The 21,004-nt window shown below is 44.2% G+C and overlaps 1 protein-coding gene across 8 annotated transcripts in view; it reads right to left on the bottom strand.

The window, feature by feature from the left end:
- The window catches only part of ASAP1 (ArfGAP with SH3 domain, ankyrin repeat and PH domain 1), a 222,158-nt gene that overhangs the window by 60,349 nt on the left and 140,805 nt on the right, over nucleotides 1-21,004 (bottom strand). For 5 of the 8 annotated variants that reach the window (XM_018558673.1, XM_018558708.1, XM_018558717.1 and 2 more), the window contains 7 exons: nucleotides 20,409-20,483; nucleotides 19,344-19,393; nucleotides 18,758-18,887; nucleotides 17,327-17,412; nucleotides 15,645-15,720; nucleotides 14,385-14,471; nucleotides 367-375 (listed from right to left, as the gene is read on the bottom strand). In XM_018558673.1, coding sequence (XP_018414175.1) covers nucleotides 367-375; nucleotides 14,385-14,471; nucleotides 15,645-15,720; nucleotides 17,327-17,412; nucleotides 18,758-18,887; nucleotides 19,344-19,393; nucleotides 20,409-20,483 — 513 coding nt within the window. The remainder of the gene's footprint in view (nucleotides 1-366; nucleotides 376-14,384; nucleotides 14,472-15,644; nucleotides 15,721-17,326; nucleotides 17,413-18,757; nucleotides 18,888-19,343; nucleotides 19,394-20,408; nucleotides 20,484-21,004) is intronic. The other 3 variants (XM_018558681.1, XM_018558725.1, XM_018558733.1) reach the window with 1 other exon arrangement.

The raw sequence follows: 21,004 nt of genomic DNA, 5'->3' as shown, positions 1-21,004 counted from the left end.
GGATCCAATGCCACTGATTGGGCAGTGAGGAGGGGTGGCAGTCACAGGTTTGAGTTCGCAGGCCAGGCTCATCTCTACTCTTCACTACTGGTGATGTTCCGAAAGCTAAAACCAAAAACCCCTCACCTAAAGCCTGCTCCCCAAAATGAAATGATCAGTTTTGCAGTGCCCACTCTTAGGCAGGTGTTTCATTTAAAAAAAATTTGAAATAGCTAAAAGGCTGTGTAAGTCAGTTTACAGAAGATAAGATATGTTTTTATTTGCACTGATATCTACGGTGAGCAATGCCCCTCTTTATGTTTGAAATATGGAGCAAGGTGTGTGACAGATCATCATCAACAAAGCAGACCAAAAAATGCAACTTACTCTCCTAGACTTCGATCAGGGAAGGCAAATGAAAGGTAGGAGAGAGAAAAGGCAAAACACTAATTAAATCAATGTTAGAAATCACACAGAGAATTAACAAGAAGCCATTGAAGGGGATCTGTCCTAAAGTAAATCAACTATTGAAAGCCTCATATAGAAGATGACATTCTATGACTCCTGGGCTGCATTGTCATTTCAAGGCAGTGAAGCTGGACTGATAGAAGCTTTAGTGTGACATCCTAGGTGTCCAAGAAGGGCAGCTTCCATCTAAGGCCTCTGTTTCATGACACTCTCTTATCAGAAGACATGAAAGATTAGGGTTCTGACTTTCCAAACTCATTCAGTGCTCTCTCTATGGGCAGATAGGACGGGAACAGGGTTAGATTTATGGCAGCATATACTATACAGTTATCCGTGTCATATGTTCAGAGATTTTCTGCAAATTTTTGGCTTTCAGCACTGCGATCAGCAAACTACATGCTGATTGGTGAGCTTTCGCTTTAACCCAGCAGGGGGGCATTTCAGACCTCTGCCAAGAGACCACTACTTCCACATAAGAAAGGGTCCTCCCTTGCAGCATGCTGGCAGATTCTTCTACACAGGCTGCCGCTGCTATAAAACACCTTTTGTTTCCATGCACCTAAAATGTTTTTTGCTGCTTAAAACTGAAGGTTCAGACGAGCTTTAAAGGAAATGTGCTAAAAGTAAAACCCCATTCACACGGAGCGATTTGTAGAACGAAAAATCGCTGAAATATGAAGTTCAATGTAGCTCGTCCAATGCATTTCAATGGAGCTATTCACATCTCAAACTCGCCTGTAGCTTGTCGCTTGAACATGAGCTATTTTTCGGCGTATTTTGTGCGATTTGGCCCCAATAGGCTTTGATAGACTGCCAAAAGAGGCGCGACAAATTGTGCACTGCAGCTTAATCTCGCTCAGCTCTGAAATTTTGTTGTAGTTCAGTGTGGATGGGGTCACAGATTTCTTTTCTGAAAACAATTGACGCCTGGCTGTCTGTGGGGTTGCAATACTTTGAGTCACGGATTTGGAACAAGCAAGCAGATTAGAAAGTCAAAACTCGTGATCTGCATTCTTGTACCGGGTCAGTGATGATCAGTATGCCAGCAAGGGAAATAGCATTATCAGGAGGAGATAGTAACAATTGATATCTAAATACGTTTCTTAGTACAGGTTCGCATTAAAGCTCCAAGCAGACAGAAACAACTTCAATTCATGCAGGCACGCATTCATTAAAAATCAATCAATTATATTTTAGGAAGCAACTAACGCAAGAATCACAATTTTATTCGGCGCAACCCTCGTACAACAGCCATCAGACTGGGGGAGAGAGCAACAGCACAAGGAGTCAATCAGTTGTACTGCAGTGTTCACACGAAGAAAAGGAAAGAGCAGAGCGACATAGATGAGCTTATCAGTCCGCTTCTACTCCTTCACTGTCCAGTCACAGGCTGGGGGAGGAACAAGATCAAGTTGTATTATTTAACTGCAATAGAAAAACAGTCAGGTCTATGGGCTGTCTGTGCTGTGTTATGAGGCTGTATAAATCTCAACAAATAATGGTCAGAAATCATTTAGCAGGTAAAGCACCTCCCAGATATATTTCATCTCTGTATTTAGCTGTTTGCTTGGAGTTTAGCATTAGCATTGCCATTGTATACAGATATATTACTCTACTCGTTTCACTAGTTATATAATAACTGTAATCAGACTGTAGAGGCAGCAGGGGGTGTACTCACAATAACACATTCATCCATTCTCATAGCACTAGATTTTATTTAAAGTTAACTCTCCAAATTGCATTCAAGTATCCGAATTTTTAACAAAAATGTGTCTTATTTGTGTGTCACTCGGCTGTAGATCCTCAAATCATCTCTGGATTGGTGCTGACACTGTCCTTCCTTCTGGAGGGGGGCTACTTTTGTTCCCCATGGTCCTTGTGTGTGTTTTAAACTAGTCACCGATCTTAGCTCACTCCTGGGACGGACTACAATTTCTAGGTTTAATTTACTATTTTCTATTTAAATTGTGGTCCATCACAGGAGTGAGCTTGGAGCGGTGACTACTTTACAACACACACAGGGAACATAGTTAAGGTCCTTAAATACATTTTTAAGATTTAACGTCTGAGTTTAGTGTCACTTTAATCTTTGCTCACTCTGCAGTTCATTTCACAATCTGTCTGATTATCGTTTATTGCCTCATTAGTTAGCACAGCCTAGAGACCACCTAGGGGACTACCAGTAAAAAAAACGAATCAGCGTTGGGCCTCAAAAGAGATAATAAAGATAAAATCAGGGCATCTTGTGGTGTCTGCTCGTAGGTAAGACTTTTAGTTTAAAAGGAACTGGAGCTTCACTTCAACTGCTGAAACATCGTTTAGCAAAAATAATTGTGCTAAAAGGTATTCCTTCCACCCCAAAGATAGGAAACAACTGAACGGGTCATAGAACAGACCTGTAAAATGTAAGAGGACATAACATCTACAAAAAGACGCCACTGAAGTGAGTCGTTCCCCTAAAAACATACAGTATTAAGCTACAAAACGTGTCCCTTTTTCAGCTGTTATTTCAGACCCAGAACTCCATTAAACCCGCCAACTGCTACAAAACAAGGCCGTATATAAGAATACTTTGTGCAAGTTTTCAGCCAAGGCACCAACACAATAAGGTCCTTGCGGTATTGTTTTACTGTAGAAGACAATAGAAACGGTGAATAAGCCTTCTACTCAAGTCTCTACAGCAATACTGTATTACGTGCACTGGTGGATTGATGGGGAAAGGCAATATAAAATACAGAAGTACATCGGATAAATACACTGCCTGGCCAAAAAAAAACATTTTACTGGACCGCCTTTAGCTATGATTACAGCACACATTCGCAGTGGCATCATTTCCATAAGCTTATGCAATGTCACAACATTTATTTCCATCCAGAGTTGTATTCATTGTTCACGAAGATCTTGTAATGATGATGGGAGAGTCGGACCTCTGTGTAAAGTCTTCTCCAGCACATTCCAAAGATTCTCAATGGGGTTAAGGTCTGGACTCTGTGGTGGCCAATCCATTTGTGACAATGATGTCTCCCGCTCCCTGAGCCACTCTTTCACAATGTGGGCCCGATGAATCCTGACATTGTCATCTTGGATATAGAATATGTCCAATGTGCCATCAGGGAAGAGAAAATCCATTGATGGAAAAACCCGTTCATTCAGTATATTCAGGGGGGCAGCTGATCTCATTTTTTGCGGACATAACATTGCTGAACCTAGACCTGACCAACTGAACCAACCCCGGATCATAACACTGGCCGAAATCCAGGGGGCGACTTTTTTTGGCCAGGCAGTGTATCTTACAATACAACTGCTAAAGTAATGCAATGTGAACCTCTAAATAAGAATTCATCACACGTTTACTAATCTCCAGAGAAACATCAGAATCCGGAGATGACATATGTATAAAATACAGACGTTCACCCGCCAGCATATCTGTATTTCTGTCAGTTGAGTTGTAAGATTTACAGAGCTCAATCACACAGCACAGCCAGGCTGATGATACCACATTCTCTGTACACTAAGGCCCCATTCACACTGAGCGATTCGCAAATCGCGCATTTGCATTTTGCGCGATATTGCGCGGTTTGTCGCGCAAATGGTTGCATTGAGCAAACTAGAATCGCAGCAAAATCCGCTCCAAAAAGGGTCCTGCTGTAGCGACGCACGACCCGCGACAGTGACGGACAGAGCCCCATTGCCATGCATTGGAGAGCGATATCGCGTGGTAAATAGCCACGATATCGCGGGAATTACCGCGCGATAAATCGCTCAGTGTGAATGGGGCCTTAGACTGTAGAAGGGATGAAGTGGTGTCCTCTCATAACCCCACCTGATGATTGGACACTAAAGGAACAGCTATACACTGAAAAAGTCATCTCTCTGTTCACTCCTCCTAACAGGACATTTGCATGCAAAAGACCTGATTGGCTCCCAGTGCTCCCCCTCCTATTCTGAGTGTTTCTATATAGGGGATTACAGGATGTTATATATTTAGATACTAACACTGGTTTCATAAAAGAAAAAATACAACACCCCTGCAGGTAGTGGGGTTACTCCCGCTGAATTATATGCATCTTACAGAAGCAGGGATTGTACACTGTGCTTGCATTCCAATCAAGGTACATTTAAAAAAAAATTAAAAATAAGCTAGCAGATAGGCGCTACAAATCCCACGAGCCATTGCAAGATTCTTACAGCCACAGACATGATTACCAGAGACAGATGCATGATAGGATTTCTAGTTTCGCCACAACTGGAGGGCCAGAGTTTGCCCACCCCTCATATACTACAAAAAGCTCTACCAAATAGCAGTTTTATTTTTTAAGTTCAGTTCCACTTTTTAAAGAAGAGGGTTGGCATGGTGCAATGTGATTAAAAAAAAAAAGTGAAGCATTTGGCTTCAAATTCGCTATAAACACAGAATTTAACATTTAAAATCCCAATTTTTTTTACCATAACCTGAACCCCATTACCACCAGAGGTCACAGAAGGCTCGATACCCACATCACATTTAGCAATGTCGGTTTACTTGGCAATAACGCTATGCCAAATTTGCTTACCCTAAGACACAGAGAAGGGAATTTATCAAAACTGGAGCAGACAAAAACTGGAGCAGCTGAGCATGGCAACCAATCAGTTACTATCTTTCATTTTCAAATCTTAACTGAACAACCTTAAGGGAGAAGCTGATTGGTTGCCATGCACAGCTGCTCCAGATTTTGTCTGCTCCAGTTTTGATAAATTCCCTCCAGAGTGAATCAGATCGCCAACATATACTGTATGTCTGGTAGGTCAAATAAAATGCTATTGTATAAATAATAAGGGAAACATACAACTTCTGGTGTAGTGACTGATGTACATCTACATGTCCACAAGATGGCGCCACACTTTGGGAAAACCATAAGAAAAAAATGTCAAGTGAATGATTTCTGCAGAAAAGTACCGAAGTGTCTTCTCATGAGATTTGGGATCCTTAGCTCCCCCAGAACCCTGCAAGAAGGCTGAGTGATGTCACCGTTGCCCGTATCAGGGGGGGGGCTGTGCAGCAACTGAACTTTGCATTTTTTTTAATGCAAGGTCCACTTTAAAGTAGAACCATCATGTCCACTGGGTGAGGATTGGCTGTTGCCATAATGTACAAGCATGCACAGCATACTAGCACATTTACCTACTAGAATTCCCTCCCTTAGCACTGACAGATCCAGACTCATAGCCCCCGCTCAAACCACTGCCATCTTATCCTCAGTATCTTCCAGGTCACCCATTGCTCCTTTTAGGCCACTGATGATGCAACTCCTATATATGTACCCCAGAGTTACATCATTCCCAGCACCTAGCTCCATTCTAGATATCTGAAATCAATAGATAATCACTCGCACTCCAATTTCATGCAAAGTCAATCCCTTTATTGACTATAATGGCGTCACATTTGTAGTGACGTTTCGGAACCAAGTGGTTCCTTCGTCAGGAAAACAAGAAGACATTCTAGATATCTGACATGCTGCTGGGAAAACGGGAAGACGTTTTTTGGCAGAAGAGACATTGCAAGTCTCATCCTAACAATTCTTTATTTTTGGAGTTTAGTTTAAGGGTTGGGGGAGGGTTAGGTTTTAGTGGGTGCATTAGCATCACATAGGTGAGCTGCAGGACCTATACATGTTCTCTGCACTTAGAAGTCCCAGTTGTAGTATACTCCTCCTAAGGGCATAGCTCACCCATAAAAACCAATACAACTTTAGGTAAGCAGGGTAAACCTGTCATTGGCAGGACGCCTGAAAGCTGAATTTCATAAACAGCAAGTATTATAGAGTGCGGCGTTACTCTCACACCGGCTCTTCCCTCACCATGCTGCAGCGTTTTTCTCAGCTTGAACACTATATACAAAGTGACACAGCAGCAGCCTGAGATGTTTATCCACAATGACACAGGAAGACGCTCGCTGAGATCTTTCAATCTGTTTCGAAAACGGAAAGAAAGAAACAAGTTTCACAAGATTCTAAAGCCATAGAAAGACGTGTGCAGGAGGGTGAACCATCAGTAAACGTTGCCTGTAATCTTCAGCGGTTTATTTATGTTTAGTACTAAAAAAAAGTAGAATCTCAACTTAAAATTGAATGTTTATCTTCAACCAGATAACTATGAAAATAATACATATGAATATTTCACGCACACTACTTCCATTGTAGCAGGCAGCAAGTTCCACACAACACTAACTTTCTGTTTTATAAAATAGTTCTGCTGTGAAATCTCAGGAGAATCAGATTACCCGCTCTATCTCCCTTCCCTGCATGGACATGAATTCCGGTATATACACTCCCTGATGAGTTAGAGCTGAAGCCCTTCAATCAGCAGTGATCAGGAGATGTACGGACTGCAAAGCAGGTTTGTCTCTAATATGTCTCTGATAGGATTCTGACTCAGCTGGGAGTGTATTGGACCGCTGCAGAGAGACTGCTGCTTCCACCCATAGAGCAAAGATCCTTTTCTGCAGCATGCTGGCAGGGCATAGGCTTTTCTACTCCGACAGTGGCTGCATTCTTCAGACAACGTGCTGTAAGTCGTTGTTTTGCAGCACTGGAAATGTATTTAGCTGATTTGACTTTGCACTTCAGGCAAGGGCAGCTATTTTAGAAGTGCTCTCCACCTTCTTGAAAGAAGAGCTATTCTTAACCCTTGCAGTGGGGCTGCCCCTGCACTGCAAGGATTAACTGCTCATTTTTGCCCAGGTTCACAATAATAATTAAAAAAAAGTTATACTCACCTGATGTTCTGAGCCGGATTGTCCCCGGTCCCTGGAGCCTCTCTCCCCCTCTGCCGCAGCGGTCTAAGGTCTCTGAATCATCACCTCTTATATAGTGCATAGGATGCGAGGAACATACCATCACTGTAGTGGAGACTGGCTGGGGGGAGCACTGTGACAGCCAGCTCCATGGTTCAGGTGAGTATAACTTTTTTATTTTAGTATCTAGGCAAAAACAAGCTCTTGCCCTGCGGGAGTTCTGCTTTAAACGTTGCATAGAAGTTCAAAAAAGGAACCACGGAGGTGAGATCGTTATTATATAGGGACAGAACAAGTATCTAGTAGTGGGGGTGACGTCACCCTTTGCTGACAAGAACCCTGAGAATCCAGAGTAGCCCAAATCTTGCGAGGATGATGTCACCCTTGCTTAATGCCGTGGTAGAAAGTTGCGGAAAGGTAGGTATAGGATCTATTTATTTGCACTTTTATCCATCGTTTTAAGGGGGGCACTTTTGTATTAGTAGACCTTGTCAATGAACGGCAAGGTCCACTTTAAAGCTCATTCACTGCTTGTTAAGAATATGTAAACATTTCAATGTCAATAGCCTGGCCACAGTTCTACTTTAAGCTGTTCTGGGAAAGTCCAACAGGCGGAAGACCCCAAAGCAAACCCAAAACATGAAGGTATGATATCGCCATCTGAACTGGAGTCACCTTGGAATCTTCCAGTCTGTGGACAGGCCGATGGCAGTCAGGGGCGACGTACTCTACTGATCCTGTCTTGTAGGCTGCAGAACTAATGACATGTGAAGGTAAAGTCAGGTGGAATTGATATATTTAGCAGCATTGCTTTAATGGTTCATTCACTCATCACACACGCTATCAATGAAAGTAAGAGCAGAGAACATCATTCCTGATTCACATTCTGCTTCAAACAAGTCCCCTGGTGTTTCAGTCTCAGATGACTCTGACATTCCATGTTACGGTTGTCACATTTTTCCCAGAGAGGAAAACGAAAACTTCTGAGAGCTTTGCTGACATTTCGCCCGCACTGAGCAGTCTCGGCACAGTAAGAGAAATTCTTACATTCCTCAGCTGTAATCACCACAGACTCAATGTCACTAATGAGAGATAGCAAATCTGTACAGGTTACTTAAGAGTCGGGATCTGTGATCTCACTGCATGCCTATCCTTGTGCAGATATATGCTCAATACATCTAGATAAAAAGGCATCACTGCAGCCAGGGTCAGTCTGCCCAGGCATCACCATCATCCCGCAGTTTGAATAAATCCGCAATGCGTTGCCAATCAGCATGCAGCCAGGATGTGAAGGAGGTGTACATGGGGGGACTCCCATGTACATGCTGCTGTCAGGTGCCGGGTGAAGGAGAGGGGACTGAGACGTGGCTGGACAGGAAGTCAGAGTACAGCAGTGGGGAATGAAATGTGGATGAGCCAGGAGGCAGAAGATTGTAGTGGGGGAAGAAACATGGATGTATCAGAAGGTAGATGACAGTTGTGAGGGTAGAAAAATGTGTCCAAATATTGGGGTGAAAATAGGGCTGGACCAAGAGCTAGAGGGCAAACGTGGCTGAACTAAGAGGCAGAGGACAGCAGAAGGTGTAGAAAATTAGCTGGATCAGGAAGTAGAGGACAGCACTGGGAAAGTAATGTGTCTGGACCAGTAAACAGGGGACAGGACTAAGGACTGTAAAGTGCCTGGACCAGGAAGCAGAGGACAGCACTTGGGGCACAAATGTTGCTGGATTGGGTGATGGCAATGAAGGTAGTAATGTGGCTTAATCAGGAAGCAGTGAGGACAGAAATAATGTGGCTGGATTGGGAGGTATAAGACAGCAATTGGGGTGGATATGGTGCTGGACCAAGAGCGAGTGGGCATATGTGACTGGACCAGGAGGCAGAGCAGAGTGGATGGGGTAGGACGTTAGCTGGATCAGGAAGCAGAGGACAACACTGGGAGCAGTATTGTGCCTGGACCAGTAGGCAGAGGACAGCAATGAGGGTAGTAATGTGGATTGAACAGGAAACAGTGATGGCAGACAAAGGACAGTTGAGGGGCATGCAATGTGGCTGGATCAGAAGGTAGAGCACAGCAATGGGGGCAGAAATGTGGCTGAATCAGGAGGTAGAATACAGCAATGGGGGCAGAAATGTGGCTGAATCAGGAGGTAGAATACAGCAATGGGGGCAGAAATGTGGCTGGATCAGCAGCCAGAAACCAGCAGTGGAATGGTGGTAGTGCACCTCAGCGCCCTGATAGGATAAGGAGTTGTTACTGCAGCAAATAGCATATTTTAGAATTTATAGAGTGGGGTTTACACACTGCCTGCTATCCCAAAACCAACCCTGGGCACAGACCAAGATGTCAATACTGCACCATTATGGATCCTAACTTTTTTGCAGCTGGTTCCTAGTGTTTGGGAAGGTTTGTCCAGGCCTTCAGTATACACTACCACAGAAAGCTTCTATCTGGCACACAGACTGAGCTGCAAGGGTGGCACAACACTGGTTGCCAGGAACAAGTTTATTTACACTGGCTACCAGCATGGTACAGCGCTGGCAACTCCAGAGCAGAAGGTAACAACATTCCTAGGACATCCCAATTAGACAAAAGATACATTTTGAGTTGGGTTACCAAACCAGAAGAAAGATTTATGTGCCCTACACACCAGAGAACTAATGCCGACAGCTCACATGGACAATAACAACCACGTACAGGTAAGAAGTTTACCTCCCCTTTAGAGATCAATGTTGTACATACATTATCCTTCTTTCTGAGCTATCCTTCATTATTTCCTTCAATATGTGGGAGATTTTTACTTGGTTCTGTTTGCCTTTAAAGAAATTGCTCATTTTCATGTTGTAATAAGTCTACGGGCCCATTTGCATCAGACAAAGCGCTAATTGTACAGCGCCTGGTGTGCCATGCCCCAGCACAGTGCCCAAGCGCTGATCCCGGCGCATCGCACTGTGTACTTTTTTTTGTTAGAACTTTATTGTAATGTCACAAGTCACATTTCATTCAGTTCTACGGGCACAGCGTGATGTTAGGCGGTTACTTGACTTACTTTTTTTTTCAGCGCACACCACTGCATTGCAGTTGGAATAAATGGGCACCATCTGTGATAAGGCAAATTGCCTTGTCTTACGTTGGGGCTGCACTGGAAAAAAAAGGTCAGCGCTGCTCCAATGCAGATGGTTTAAATGGACCCTTAAGGTGATGTTTGCCAAACCTTTAACATGCATCGTCTGAATCACAGTAACTGTTCTGGGTGCATGTATGTTTCTGACGGATAGTATCGCACAACAGTCAAAACTGCCAATAACCAAGGAAAAACCTTTCAGTAGTAATTCCATTAATGACGGCAGTTTCATGTAAGGAGAAGGGGATGAAGGGGCCACTTTAAAAGCAAACTGTCAAAAAAGTGCCAGAATTACAATATAAATATCACCAATAAATCATAACTCTAGTTAAAATGGACCAAGAATCCCTTTTCTATCTGCAAAAGTGGGCTGAGAGGAGGATAGTGTGTCCAGGGCAAAGTCTTTCACTGTTATCCCTGGACTAGGAACTATGTAGCTTATCTTACAGACATTACTATAGAACCTCAGCATTCTACATAGTTAGCCAGGTTGAAAAAAAGACATAAGTCCATCGAGTTCAACCTTGAGATGCGGAAAAAAGAAAAGAAAGAAAGATCTAAAACAGAACGCTGTGCCCACAGTTACCCGCTGTTGATCCAGATGAAGGCAAACAAAAAAAAAAAACAATAAAGCACGGTTCAACTTGCTCCAACAGGGGAAAAATGCCTTCCTGATCCCAGGAGGCAATCGGATAATCCCTGGATCAACAATCTCTGATGCTTACTAGACCTATATGAACTCAATATCCAGTAATATTCTGTGCATTTAGGAATACCTCCAGATATGTATTCGGCTGAAGTGCTCTTTCACTTCTCGTCGGATCCCGCGCTGCCTCTGCCTGGGAGAGCAGGGGGGATGCAGAGGAGAAGCTGAGCCCCCTTGTGCGTGGACGAGCGGCAGAGGATCGGTACATGTCAATAGTATGTACCAATCCTCTGTGCAGGACAAACACTGGAGCTATCGGCTGATCACTCCAGTGTTTGTAAATAACTGGGGACACATAGTACTATGTGTCCCCAGTTATAAATGAATGAACAGGATGTGATTTACATCACGTCCTGTTCATGCATGAGTTTCTCAATGGGCAGAAGCACTCTGTACAGAGGCTCCTCCCCATTCAGAAATAGCTTGATAGTAAAATATTTTCTGAATGAATGGGAAGCCTCTGTGCTTTCCATTCATTTAGAATAGAGGCTGCAGAAAAAGAGATTGAGGACTTTGTGTCCTCAATTTCTTTTTCTATTTTAAAAGGGAAATATTAGGGGGCTTTTTAGACCCCTAATATCTCCCCGAAGCCCCCCCCCCCAAGCTTTAATAAAAAAATTACGAAAATTAAAAAAAACAAAAATAAATAATGAAAATAAAAAATAAAATAGTAAAAAATAAATTTAAAAAAACTTTGTTTTTTTTCTTGCCTCAGGCGCAAAAGGAGCTGGCTACGGCTATGTTCCCGTGGTGCTCGTGCGGCTGCCGGCTGAATGTGTCAGACGCTGCAGATGGAAAGGTGCAGGACACCCCATGTGCAACGTCGGCCACACGAGCACCACGGGAGGACAGGACGCCGGGACCTGTAATGTACTGGAATGCACTGGAATGTAAGCAGGCCGACTCCCTGCGTTCCGGTGCGGGAGGGGGTGTGGAGCTGTATTGAAGTCAATGGCATCGCCCACAGTGCGATCGCCCGCACTCGGAACGCAGGCACATTAGTGCCTGCATTCCGGTCCAGTGCGATCTGCAAAAATAGTGCTCGCAGCATTTTTGCGGATCGCACTGGACTGGAACACAGGCACTAATGCAGGCGATCGCACTGTGGGCGAGGGGCCTGCCTGCGGAGCCTGGCTGCGGTGCTATTGACTTCAATGCACCGCCACGCCCCCTCCCGCCCCTGAATGCAGGTGTTTTTTCGTTGGTAGATCTCAATGAGCTCGTCATTTGAAAAGTAGATCTCCAGACGAAAAATAGTGGGCGCCCCTGCATTAAGCTATATTATTATCACAGAGTGGAAACCGGATGACAGTTTAGTCAATATGAAGGCAGAAAAAGACTTTCTTTACTATGATCCTGCAGAAAGCTGACACACCACCAATGTGTAGGCTGAAATGATACCATCAATGGGACCAAAAACACCTGAGAGTGGCAGAATGATGACAGCTGAGCTGAAGACTAAGGGTTAGTTCACACCATATGCAGTGCGTTCCATTGCGGCCGCCTCACTTTTCTGCCAGGGTTGGAGGGGGCGTGGCATGCCATTGAAGTAGATTACGTAGCTTACGTGGCATGCCATTGAAGTAGCTTACGTAGCTTACGGCCGCAATGCAATCGCCCGCACGGGAACGCAAGGCACATTGTGCCAATGCGAGGCAGTGCGATCCGGCCAGAATCGGGCCGGATCGCACTTCATATGGTGTGAACGAGACCTAGAGGAAGAACCAGTGCTGAAAAGCACAAATAAATTAGAGCTCTCTGACACAGAACAAGGAAGAGAGCAACAAAACAGATCATTCATACACCAAGAAAAAGTTAAAGCTGAATTCTGGGGATCCATAATGATAAGCAAATATTGTAGTCATACAAGAGTCATGTGTACTCTTCCTTAAATCTTGGTGAGCTTTGTGTATTTCTTCCGGATCTGTGCAGTAATCCAATGTGAGAAAACCCATACAAACACAGGGAGAGCATGCAAACTCCATGCAGATAGTGTCCTTGCCAGGATTCAAACCAATGACCCCACTGCTGCAAGGCATATCTAACCAAAGCTGCTCTAATCAAGTATCAAGTAGCTGATAACAGGTCAGGAGAAAGAGAATAAAACGCAGAGTTTCTGGAAAAATATTAAAGTAGTTCCTACAGAGAACTTCTTAAGAGGGATCAAGCACCTCACTTCCTTCAGGCCAGGGTCACATCATTTTGCGGACCAGATCTGGAACACGGTGCATAGCATTTTGCCGTTTTTACCGCGTTGCAGAGCTGGGTTTTTTTTTTTTTTGCTTTTTGTAGCTTAAAACGGGCTTTCAGGTGCGTTCCAGTGCGCTTGTATGTGTTTTTTTGATGTATGCATTCTAGACCAAACAAAATGAGACATGAGGTATTTTTCTGGTCTGGAACAGACTGCGCGGGGGTGAACAGCATAGGGATACATTATGATTGATTTTGGGCCCGTAAACAATCTGGTCTGTAGATGATCTGGATGTGGTGTGAATGGGCCCTTAGATGGAAGGCCCATCTTTATCACCTCCCACTAACGCTGAGGAGAGGTCATGGAGGTAACGGTCTCTGCAAGATGCGATACGAATAATATTATAAAATATGGATAAAGAAAAGGTAACACAGATATACAAGTATGCACGCACTGTTTTATAACTTGCTATTTCAGAGTGTTAGCATCAAAAAAATATATATATATACTTGGGTTCAGCTTGTTTTTAGGTGCCCCATCTTCAACTGAGGACGCAGTAACACATGCGGAATTTGGAAAGTCAGTCGCCTGAGCTCTCAGGTTCTCCATAATCCAGCCAAACAAGACTGGTTCACATTTTCCTAATGATTGGACACTTGAGGTTTCATCTTTCATATGCCGCACCCGCTTCTCAGTTCATTGTCAGAGAACGTCAGGGAATCCGTCAACATTTGCTAATCTACTGGTTCTATAAGTAATTCCCGGACAAAGATCCCCTCTCCGGTACCTCCTGTGCCCCTCACACTAGACACATCACGTCATTTATATTAGAGAAATAACATCATAACTATAAAGAACTAAATAAAAAACAACAGATGAGGAACCGTAGGTTCAGTCTGTCCAAAGCAGGAGGGGGCAGCCCTCCAGTTGTTGTGGAACTACAAATCCCATGAGGCATTGCAAGATTCGTACAGCCACATGCATGACGACCAGAGACAGATGAATGGGATTTTTAGTTTCACCGCAGCTGGAGGGCCGGAGTTTGCTCACACCTGGTCCAAAGGGCAGCTACCCAGTGCATGGAAACCACACCATGATGTGGAACTGCAACTCTCAGCATACCAGCCACCTAAATACACCTACCTCTTTCTGATCCAACTGAAGAGAAGACTTGATGAGGTCCCGCAGGGCAGTGAGCTGCTTCTTCTCTTCATCTTGTGTTTGTTTTATCTGGAGACAAAAAACATTGTTTCCCAAATGTCAGTTACTCTTGTATGACCACCACCACCATTTTCAGTGCCTAGCCACCTCCCAACCTATGCAATGTTTGCCTGTGCATCACCAGCCTACACTGTGGTGCATCACCAGCCTGCACTGCATCACCAGCCTGCACTGCGGTGCATCACCAGCCTGCACTGCATCACCAGACTGCACGGCGGTGCATCACCAGCCTACACTACACTAGTACCAGCCTACACTGCGGTGCAATCTGACTGTCCCGGGCCCACCCCTTTCATTCATTGTATTTCAGTTCTTCCATCATGGAGGCACAGCATCATATGTGGCATTACCTAGGGCAGCCCGCTTGCAAATGCAGTCTGCCTGGGAACACCCACTCCACCAGACCGTCAGTGTGGAGGAGTGGGTGATCCCAGGCAGACTGCATTTGCAAACAGGCTGCCCTAGGTAATGCCTCATATGATGCTGTGCCTCCATGATGGATAGAACTGAAATATACACCTATGAAGGCATTCTGATATTTACATAACTCCTCCCATGAGCCGGCCCACTGCTTGCATCAGGGTGGAGGACTCTTGAGAGGAGTAATGAAGCATTTTTCCACATCAGGTGTAACGGAGCATAAAGACAAAATAAGACAACTGCATGTATTCCAAAAAGATTGTGAATGGAGTGCAGAGAATATTTCAAAATAAAAGGCATTCAGCAAAAATGTTTCAAAGCCTAAGGCTGGGTTCACACCTGAGCGTATTTTTTCAGCTCGTTTTTTTCGTTCAGTGAAACGCGCCACTGGCGGTATGATTTTTTCCCCTTATTTTCTCCATTTAAAAATGTTTTGTTTTTTTTCATGTTCAAACTTCCCGCCGGCTCCGCCCCCCCTGCGACGCGGAACCCGGAAGTCGGCAGCCGCAGGAGGACACAACGGGGATCGCGGACAAGGTAAGACCTGTACGCTCTATTCCTGAGTGTGGCTCGGGGTTACCGCTTTGTTAACCTCGATCCACACTCGGGTATACCAATGGAAACGCGCTGTAAACACCCAGGTGGGAACCATGCCCATAGGCAATTATTGGTTTTCACATGTTGAGCGTTTCACAGCGCGTAGGAACGCGCTGTAAAACTCCCAGGTGTGAACCAGGCCTTAGAGACAAACCGTCAACTTACGTTATACAAGTCTGCAGCCAATTTTTCGATATACTGCTTCATTTTATCCGCAGTTTTCAAGCCGTCCTGAAAGAAACTGAAACACAAAAATTAGTTCAGACAAAAGGGAACTTGCAGCATGGAAGGTCAGCAATAGGGGTTCTTGTTTAATATGGGTAATGTCTCTGAATTGGAGCCCTGGATAATAGTGAAGAAATCCAGTGCAAGACTTGGAGCTTCCTGTAATAAAGACCGCTCACTGCTGCTCTCTCTCCTTGTGCAGGGTGACTGGTCTTGTCTCCGCCTCCTCCTGTAATAAAGACCGGTCACTACTGCTCTCATCTTGTGCAGGGTGACTGGTCTTGTCTCCATCACCTCCTGTAATAAAGACTGCTCACTGCTGCTCTCTCTCCTTGTGCAGGGTGACTGGTCTTGTCTCCGCCCCCTCCTGTAATAAAGACCAGTCACTACTGCTCTCTCATCTTGTGCAGGGTGACTGGTCTTGTCTCCATCACCTCCTGTAATAAAGACCGGTCACTACTGCTCTCTCATCTTGTGCAGGGTGACTGGTCTTGTCTCCATCACCTCCTGTAATAAAGACCGGTCACTACTGCTCTCTCTGCTTGTGCAGGGTGATGGGTCTTGTCTCCGCCCCCTCCTGTAGTTTTCAGCAGGCAGCCTGTTCTGGGTGGGGCCTGCTGGGTCCCTCCCACAGCTCTGCTTTCTGCACAGGCTATATGCAGCTCAGTGTTTTTCTGTGTCTGCAAAGGTATTTGGTGCACACAAAGTGGATATATACGTTTTGTGGCTATTGTGGAATGTATTTAAATGAAACAATGTGTGCCTGGAATTCAGCTTACAAATTACAAAGGCAGAACTCAGGTTCAGATGTTTTTACCATGTTATGAAAATGAATGGAGGAAAGACAAGATTGCTGGAAACAAACGTGATAGATAAATACAAAAGAATCACATCCACCATGGATATAGTGCAATCCAGGTTTTCAATGAGGGAGCCAACCTGGAGTGATGGAAGATCGAGCAGTTGATACTCTGGATGAGCGCATTACCTGTTCTGCCAATGTGAGTGCAGTACAGTTTTTAATAAATAGCATTTTTATATTGCACTAGAGGACAGGCCGGGAGAGAAAACGCAGAGAGAGGCTAGGTCTTGGGAAGAGCGGAGAGACAGTGGTAGGGGTGTGAAGACACTACTACAGCCTGCGGACCCAAACGATAAAGGAGCAAAGTTAGGAAACATATTGTTATCAACGGGACCTTTGGAGAGTACTTTCCTACCGTAGCACTATATAGACTTTAGATCACATTTACACCCAAACTGCACATTTTCCCTCTAGCACCTTTGGCGGCCATGTTATCCCCTCCATATTGTTGAGAACTGGCCCAATAACTGAAATCAATGCTCAAAATCAGGAGCATGATTTGCCATTATCACGCTGTCCATAACCAGCCTTAGTTATGACATCAAGAATTTTCTTCCCAGCCAGAATTTTCTACCATATGAATCCATCCCACCAAATCAAAAGCTGGGAACCATCATCACTGGAAGTCTTTCACTTCGGCACTATGCTCCTCAATAGAGCAGGATATTTAACTATTCCACCGCACCCAGCATGCTGGGATTTGCAGTTCCCTCTAAATGCAGCAACAGGCACGACCTTAGGTTACCCATAGCGTACTTACTTGCACTGTGCGTGGTAATACTTGATAAGATTCTGGAGCAGGTCCACACCCTTCTTTGTCTTGATTTCATTAACTTTAATAAGATACTGTCAAAAGACAAAAACAGCGCATTGTTGGTAATTACACGCTCCGCGTTTCGGGTTGGCAAAGCTGTATTTTAGTGCAAGGCAATTTTTTTTTCCATCTCGGCGCGCATCTAATTAAATAATCATTGCTATGTAATTATAGTAATAACAGACAATAAGGTTTGCTACAATACCTTTGTGTATGGTTAAAAAAAAAAAAGACCATTTTATGAAGTCTCTTTATCGTACACACAGAAGAACACAAGTATGGTAACTCAGCAAGGAAGTGCAAAGAGCCAACATGATACACTGCTTTGTTTCTGGGGGCAGGTACTTCAATTGTACCCATCGCCTAATATCTACGCATTAAGAAGTTTTTAACCTGCTTGGTCTCATAATCCTGAAATGATTTATTAAAGAGACGCAGGGACTTCAAAACTTTATTCCAGAATGCCGAGAGACCATAATCATTAGATGGTCTGATTTCATCTGGTAAGGCTCGCATGGAAAGTAACTCAAAGCATGTACATACCCCACAAGCACAAGAGTCCAAAAATGCTTTATTGTTCTTAAAATAAGAATTCCAGGCAAACAAAAAAAAAGCTTACCCTTGCTGTAAGGATACCCCTGCTTTGCAAGGGTTAAAGTGACATTAAGGTTTAATTCTCCCCCAATGCTGGTGTAAGGACTTACCTTACATGATGCCCCTTGATCCGATCATCATCTTCTTTCCAGTAGTTTTCAGGAGTCCCTCCAGTGCTGGTGCCGGTCTCTGATCCAGCGCTGACTGCTATGTCTTGTGTCCCACACGGGTGCATGCTGCCAGCATTGACTTACCCTGTGTTTCTCCTCGTCTCCCGGCTGAAGATCTGTACTGCGCATGTGCCCGACCCATCATCCTTCACAGCCGCTCGAGAATCTTCAGACGGGAGCAAGCGGTGGAGCCACAGGTAAGTTTAAACCTATTTGTTAACTTTTTTCTTTATGTTTTTGCATATACCTTTTTCAAGGTATTTCAAGATGTTTTGCTGGCCATCTAACTAGCTTTCTCAATTTAACTGAGAAATTGAATTCAATTGAATTGGGAAAGCTAGTCGGATGACCAGAGAAACGTCTTCAAGAAAAAAAAAAACAGCCTTGTTTTATTTTGTTTACAGATACAGGTGTTCGGGAACACTAGTTCTATAGAATGCATGGGGAAAACAGAAGACTGAGGCAGGAAATACACCGTATGTGAACAGTGTTTGCTGATTCAAATCAAGAGCTGATGTTGGGGAGATCATTCTGTATCTGAATATGTTTTCAGCTAGAGGTTTTAGGCACCTCTCTCAGAACCATGTACCCTGCCATCTGAACCAGAACCTACCTCACACATCTGTAACTGGAACAGCCTTCTCTCCTTCTCCATCTCCTCTGCTATCTCCGCCCCCGTTATCTCCGTACGGATCATCCCATGCTGCTTTGCATGCTCCCGCTTCTCCTTCTCGATTTTAGTACTAAGGTTAAAAAAGTGGCGGGACAAAAGAAACCCTGTCGTCATGTTCTCCGTACAATACCAACATTTGGAATGGTTCATAACTGCAGGTGTCTTTTTTTTATTTTCACATAACATGTACAGTATACACAAATCTATAGAAAAGACAAACACCGGCCACCTTTCCTGGTGCAATAAAACCTTTTAATCAGTACAAAACTTGTAAAAAATATATATGTACTCACAAGGAAAGCAACAATAAAAGCATCAGATTGCAATATCCTTAGTGACTTTCCTAGTATGGACGTGATTAGGTGAATGCCGGGCAGTATGGGGCCAGGCAGTATGGGGCCGGGCATTACGGGGGCCGGGCATTACGGGGCTGTCCAAGTGACACATTATGAATCAGTAAGTAGCCATCACTTTTAGAGCTAGCAGAAATCAGTAACGCTAAGTCATGTAATAAAATTAGACTTACAATTTGGTTTCATAATCTTTCCAGGCCTTGTCAAAAGGCTTCTTGAGATCCTTGAGAAGAAAAAAAAAACACACAAGTCAAAGAATAATACATAGAAACATGCCAAGGACACTACTAACCATTATATGCTTCTAGAATGGCCACATAGCCTACTAGAATTTAGCAAAAAAGAAGTATGACACATTCCGTGAAATCAAACTTAATTTTTGGCATTTGCATGCTTCAGACTGCACAGATGGAATTGTATTTCTATCATTGGTCAGTCGCCCTCCTTAGCCGAGCAGATGTGAACCAACCCAAGAAAAAAAAAAGAAACTCTGCCCCATTCATGATACAGCAAGAGCTTCAGTATTCTGTGCACTTTTCAGCAAAAAAAATGGGCTGAAAATCTCGGCTTATACTCGAGTATATACGGTAATCGAATAATCTAAGCTGCCAATTATCAAGATATAGTGAAGGGGATGGAGCAGCAGCTTTTCAAGTTGTCAAGTCAGCTGCTCCTCGTGTAACTGCTTTTCACTGAAGTGGTTTTCTTGGTTGTATTTAGTATATTAATTAGAGCAGCTCCACATTTTAAAGGGAACCCGTAAGGACATGAAATACGGGAGCTAAAACAATGTCCCACTTTTCCACCAGACTGGAGATCTTCTTTAAAGGAGAACTATGGGGTCAGGGCTTTTTCCCATAGTTCTCCTAAGGGTAACGGGAGAACAAAAACTAGCGTCATCCCAAAGTTCAGCTGTAGCTCGCGGTATACTGAGACGCCGCAGCCGGGACGGATCCCGACATTACTGTCGAGATCCACCCAGCTGCGTGATTGACAGCAGGCCAGCTGTACCCGGCCCCTCCCCGTCTGTTCCGCCAGTCAGCGCTGGAGGATCGGACAGGGGAGGGGGGAATCCCTGTGGGGAGCCGTGAGTGACAGTCACGGCTCTCTGCAGGGACACGATCAAGAAGTGAGCAAGCGACGGTATGCGTTCGCTCACTTCCCAATCTAAAAATCACTCACCTCATAGTTCTCCTTTAATGCCAATAATACAGACAGCGACAAAAGGTTTCACTCACCCCTTTCACTCCCTTGAGGTCTCCTTTCAAAAGGGAGTCCAGAGTAAAGATGACATTGTGACTCAGACCCTGGAGCTAAAAGCAAAAGTAAAAAAAGACACAATGAAAAATTAACTGGATGTGCAGTAACAAAACTGGAGCAGCCCATCAACAATCAGAATGGATTAGTCTGACTATATGAAACATTCACTATACTTTCAACAAGTACTTCAAGCTACAGAACACATGTTAACATCACTTACCTCAGTGTCACTGCAGAGTCTCAATCCAGAGCCCTTAGGGTAAGGAAATCTTTACCAAAGTCCCTGGGCCCTCATGTCTCCACTTCCAGGAAACCTCAAGATCCTCATGGCAGGCAATGTCAGCACTTTTTGGTCCACATGGATTTTTTTTATGTGCACACTATACGAGTATTTTTGAGGATTTACAGTTGACAGGAGCAACTTTGTGTCCAAGGATCAATTCAGTCAATAGTGTAAAGTGAACCTGTGCTTGAGCCATGCACAACAAAGCAGCACGGTCCTTAGCTCACCTTAAACCTTCCAGGAGATCTTAAGCCCAGTTCACATAGTATGTTTAACTCGACTTTCATTTCT

Source organism: Nanorana parkeri, unplaced genomic scaffold (assembly GCF_000935625.1).
Source record: "Nanorana parkeri isolate BGI_ZX_2015 unplaced genomic scaffold, ASM93562v1 scaffold15, whole genome shotgun sequence".
In the NCBI taxonomy this organism is placed as follows: Eukaryota; Metazoa; Chordata; class Amphibia; order Anura; family Dicroglossidae; genus Nanorana; species Nanorana parkeri.
This window is presented reverse-complemented; position numbering and strand designations above follow the sequence as displayed.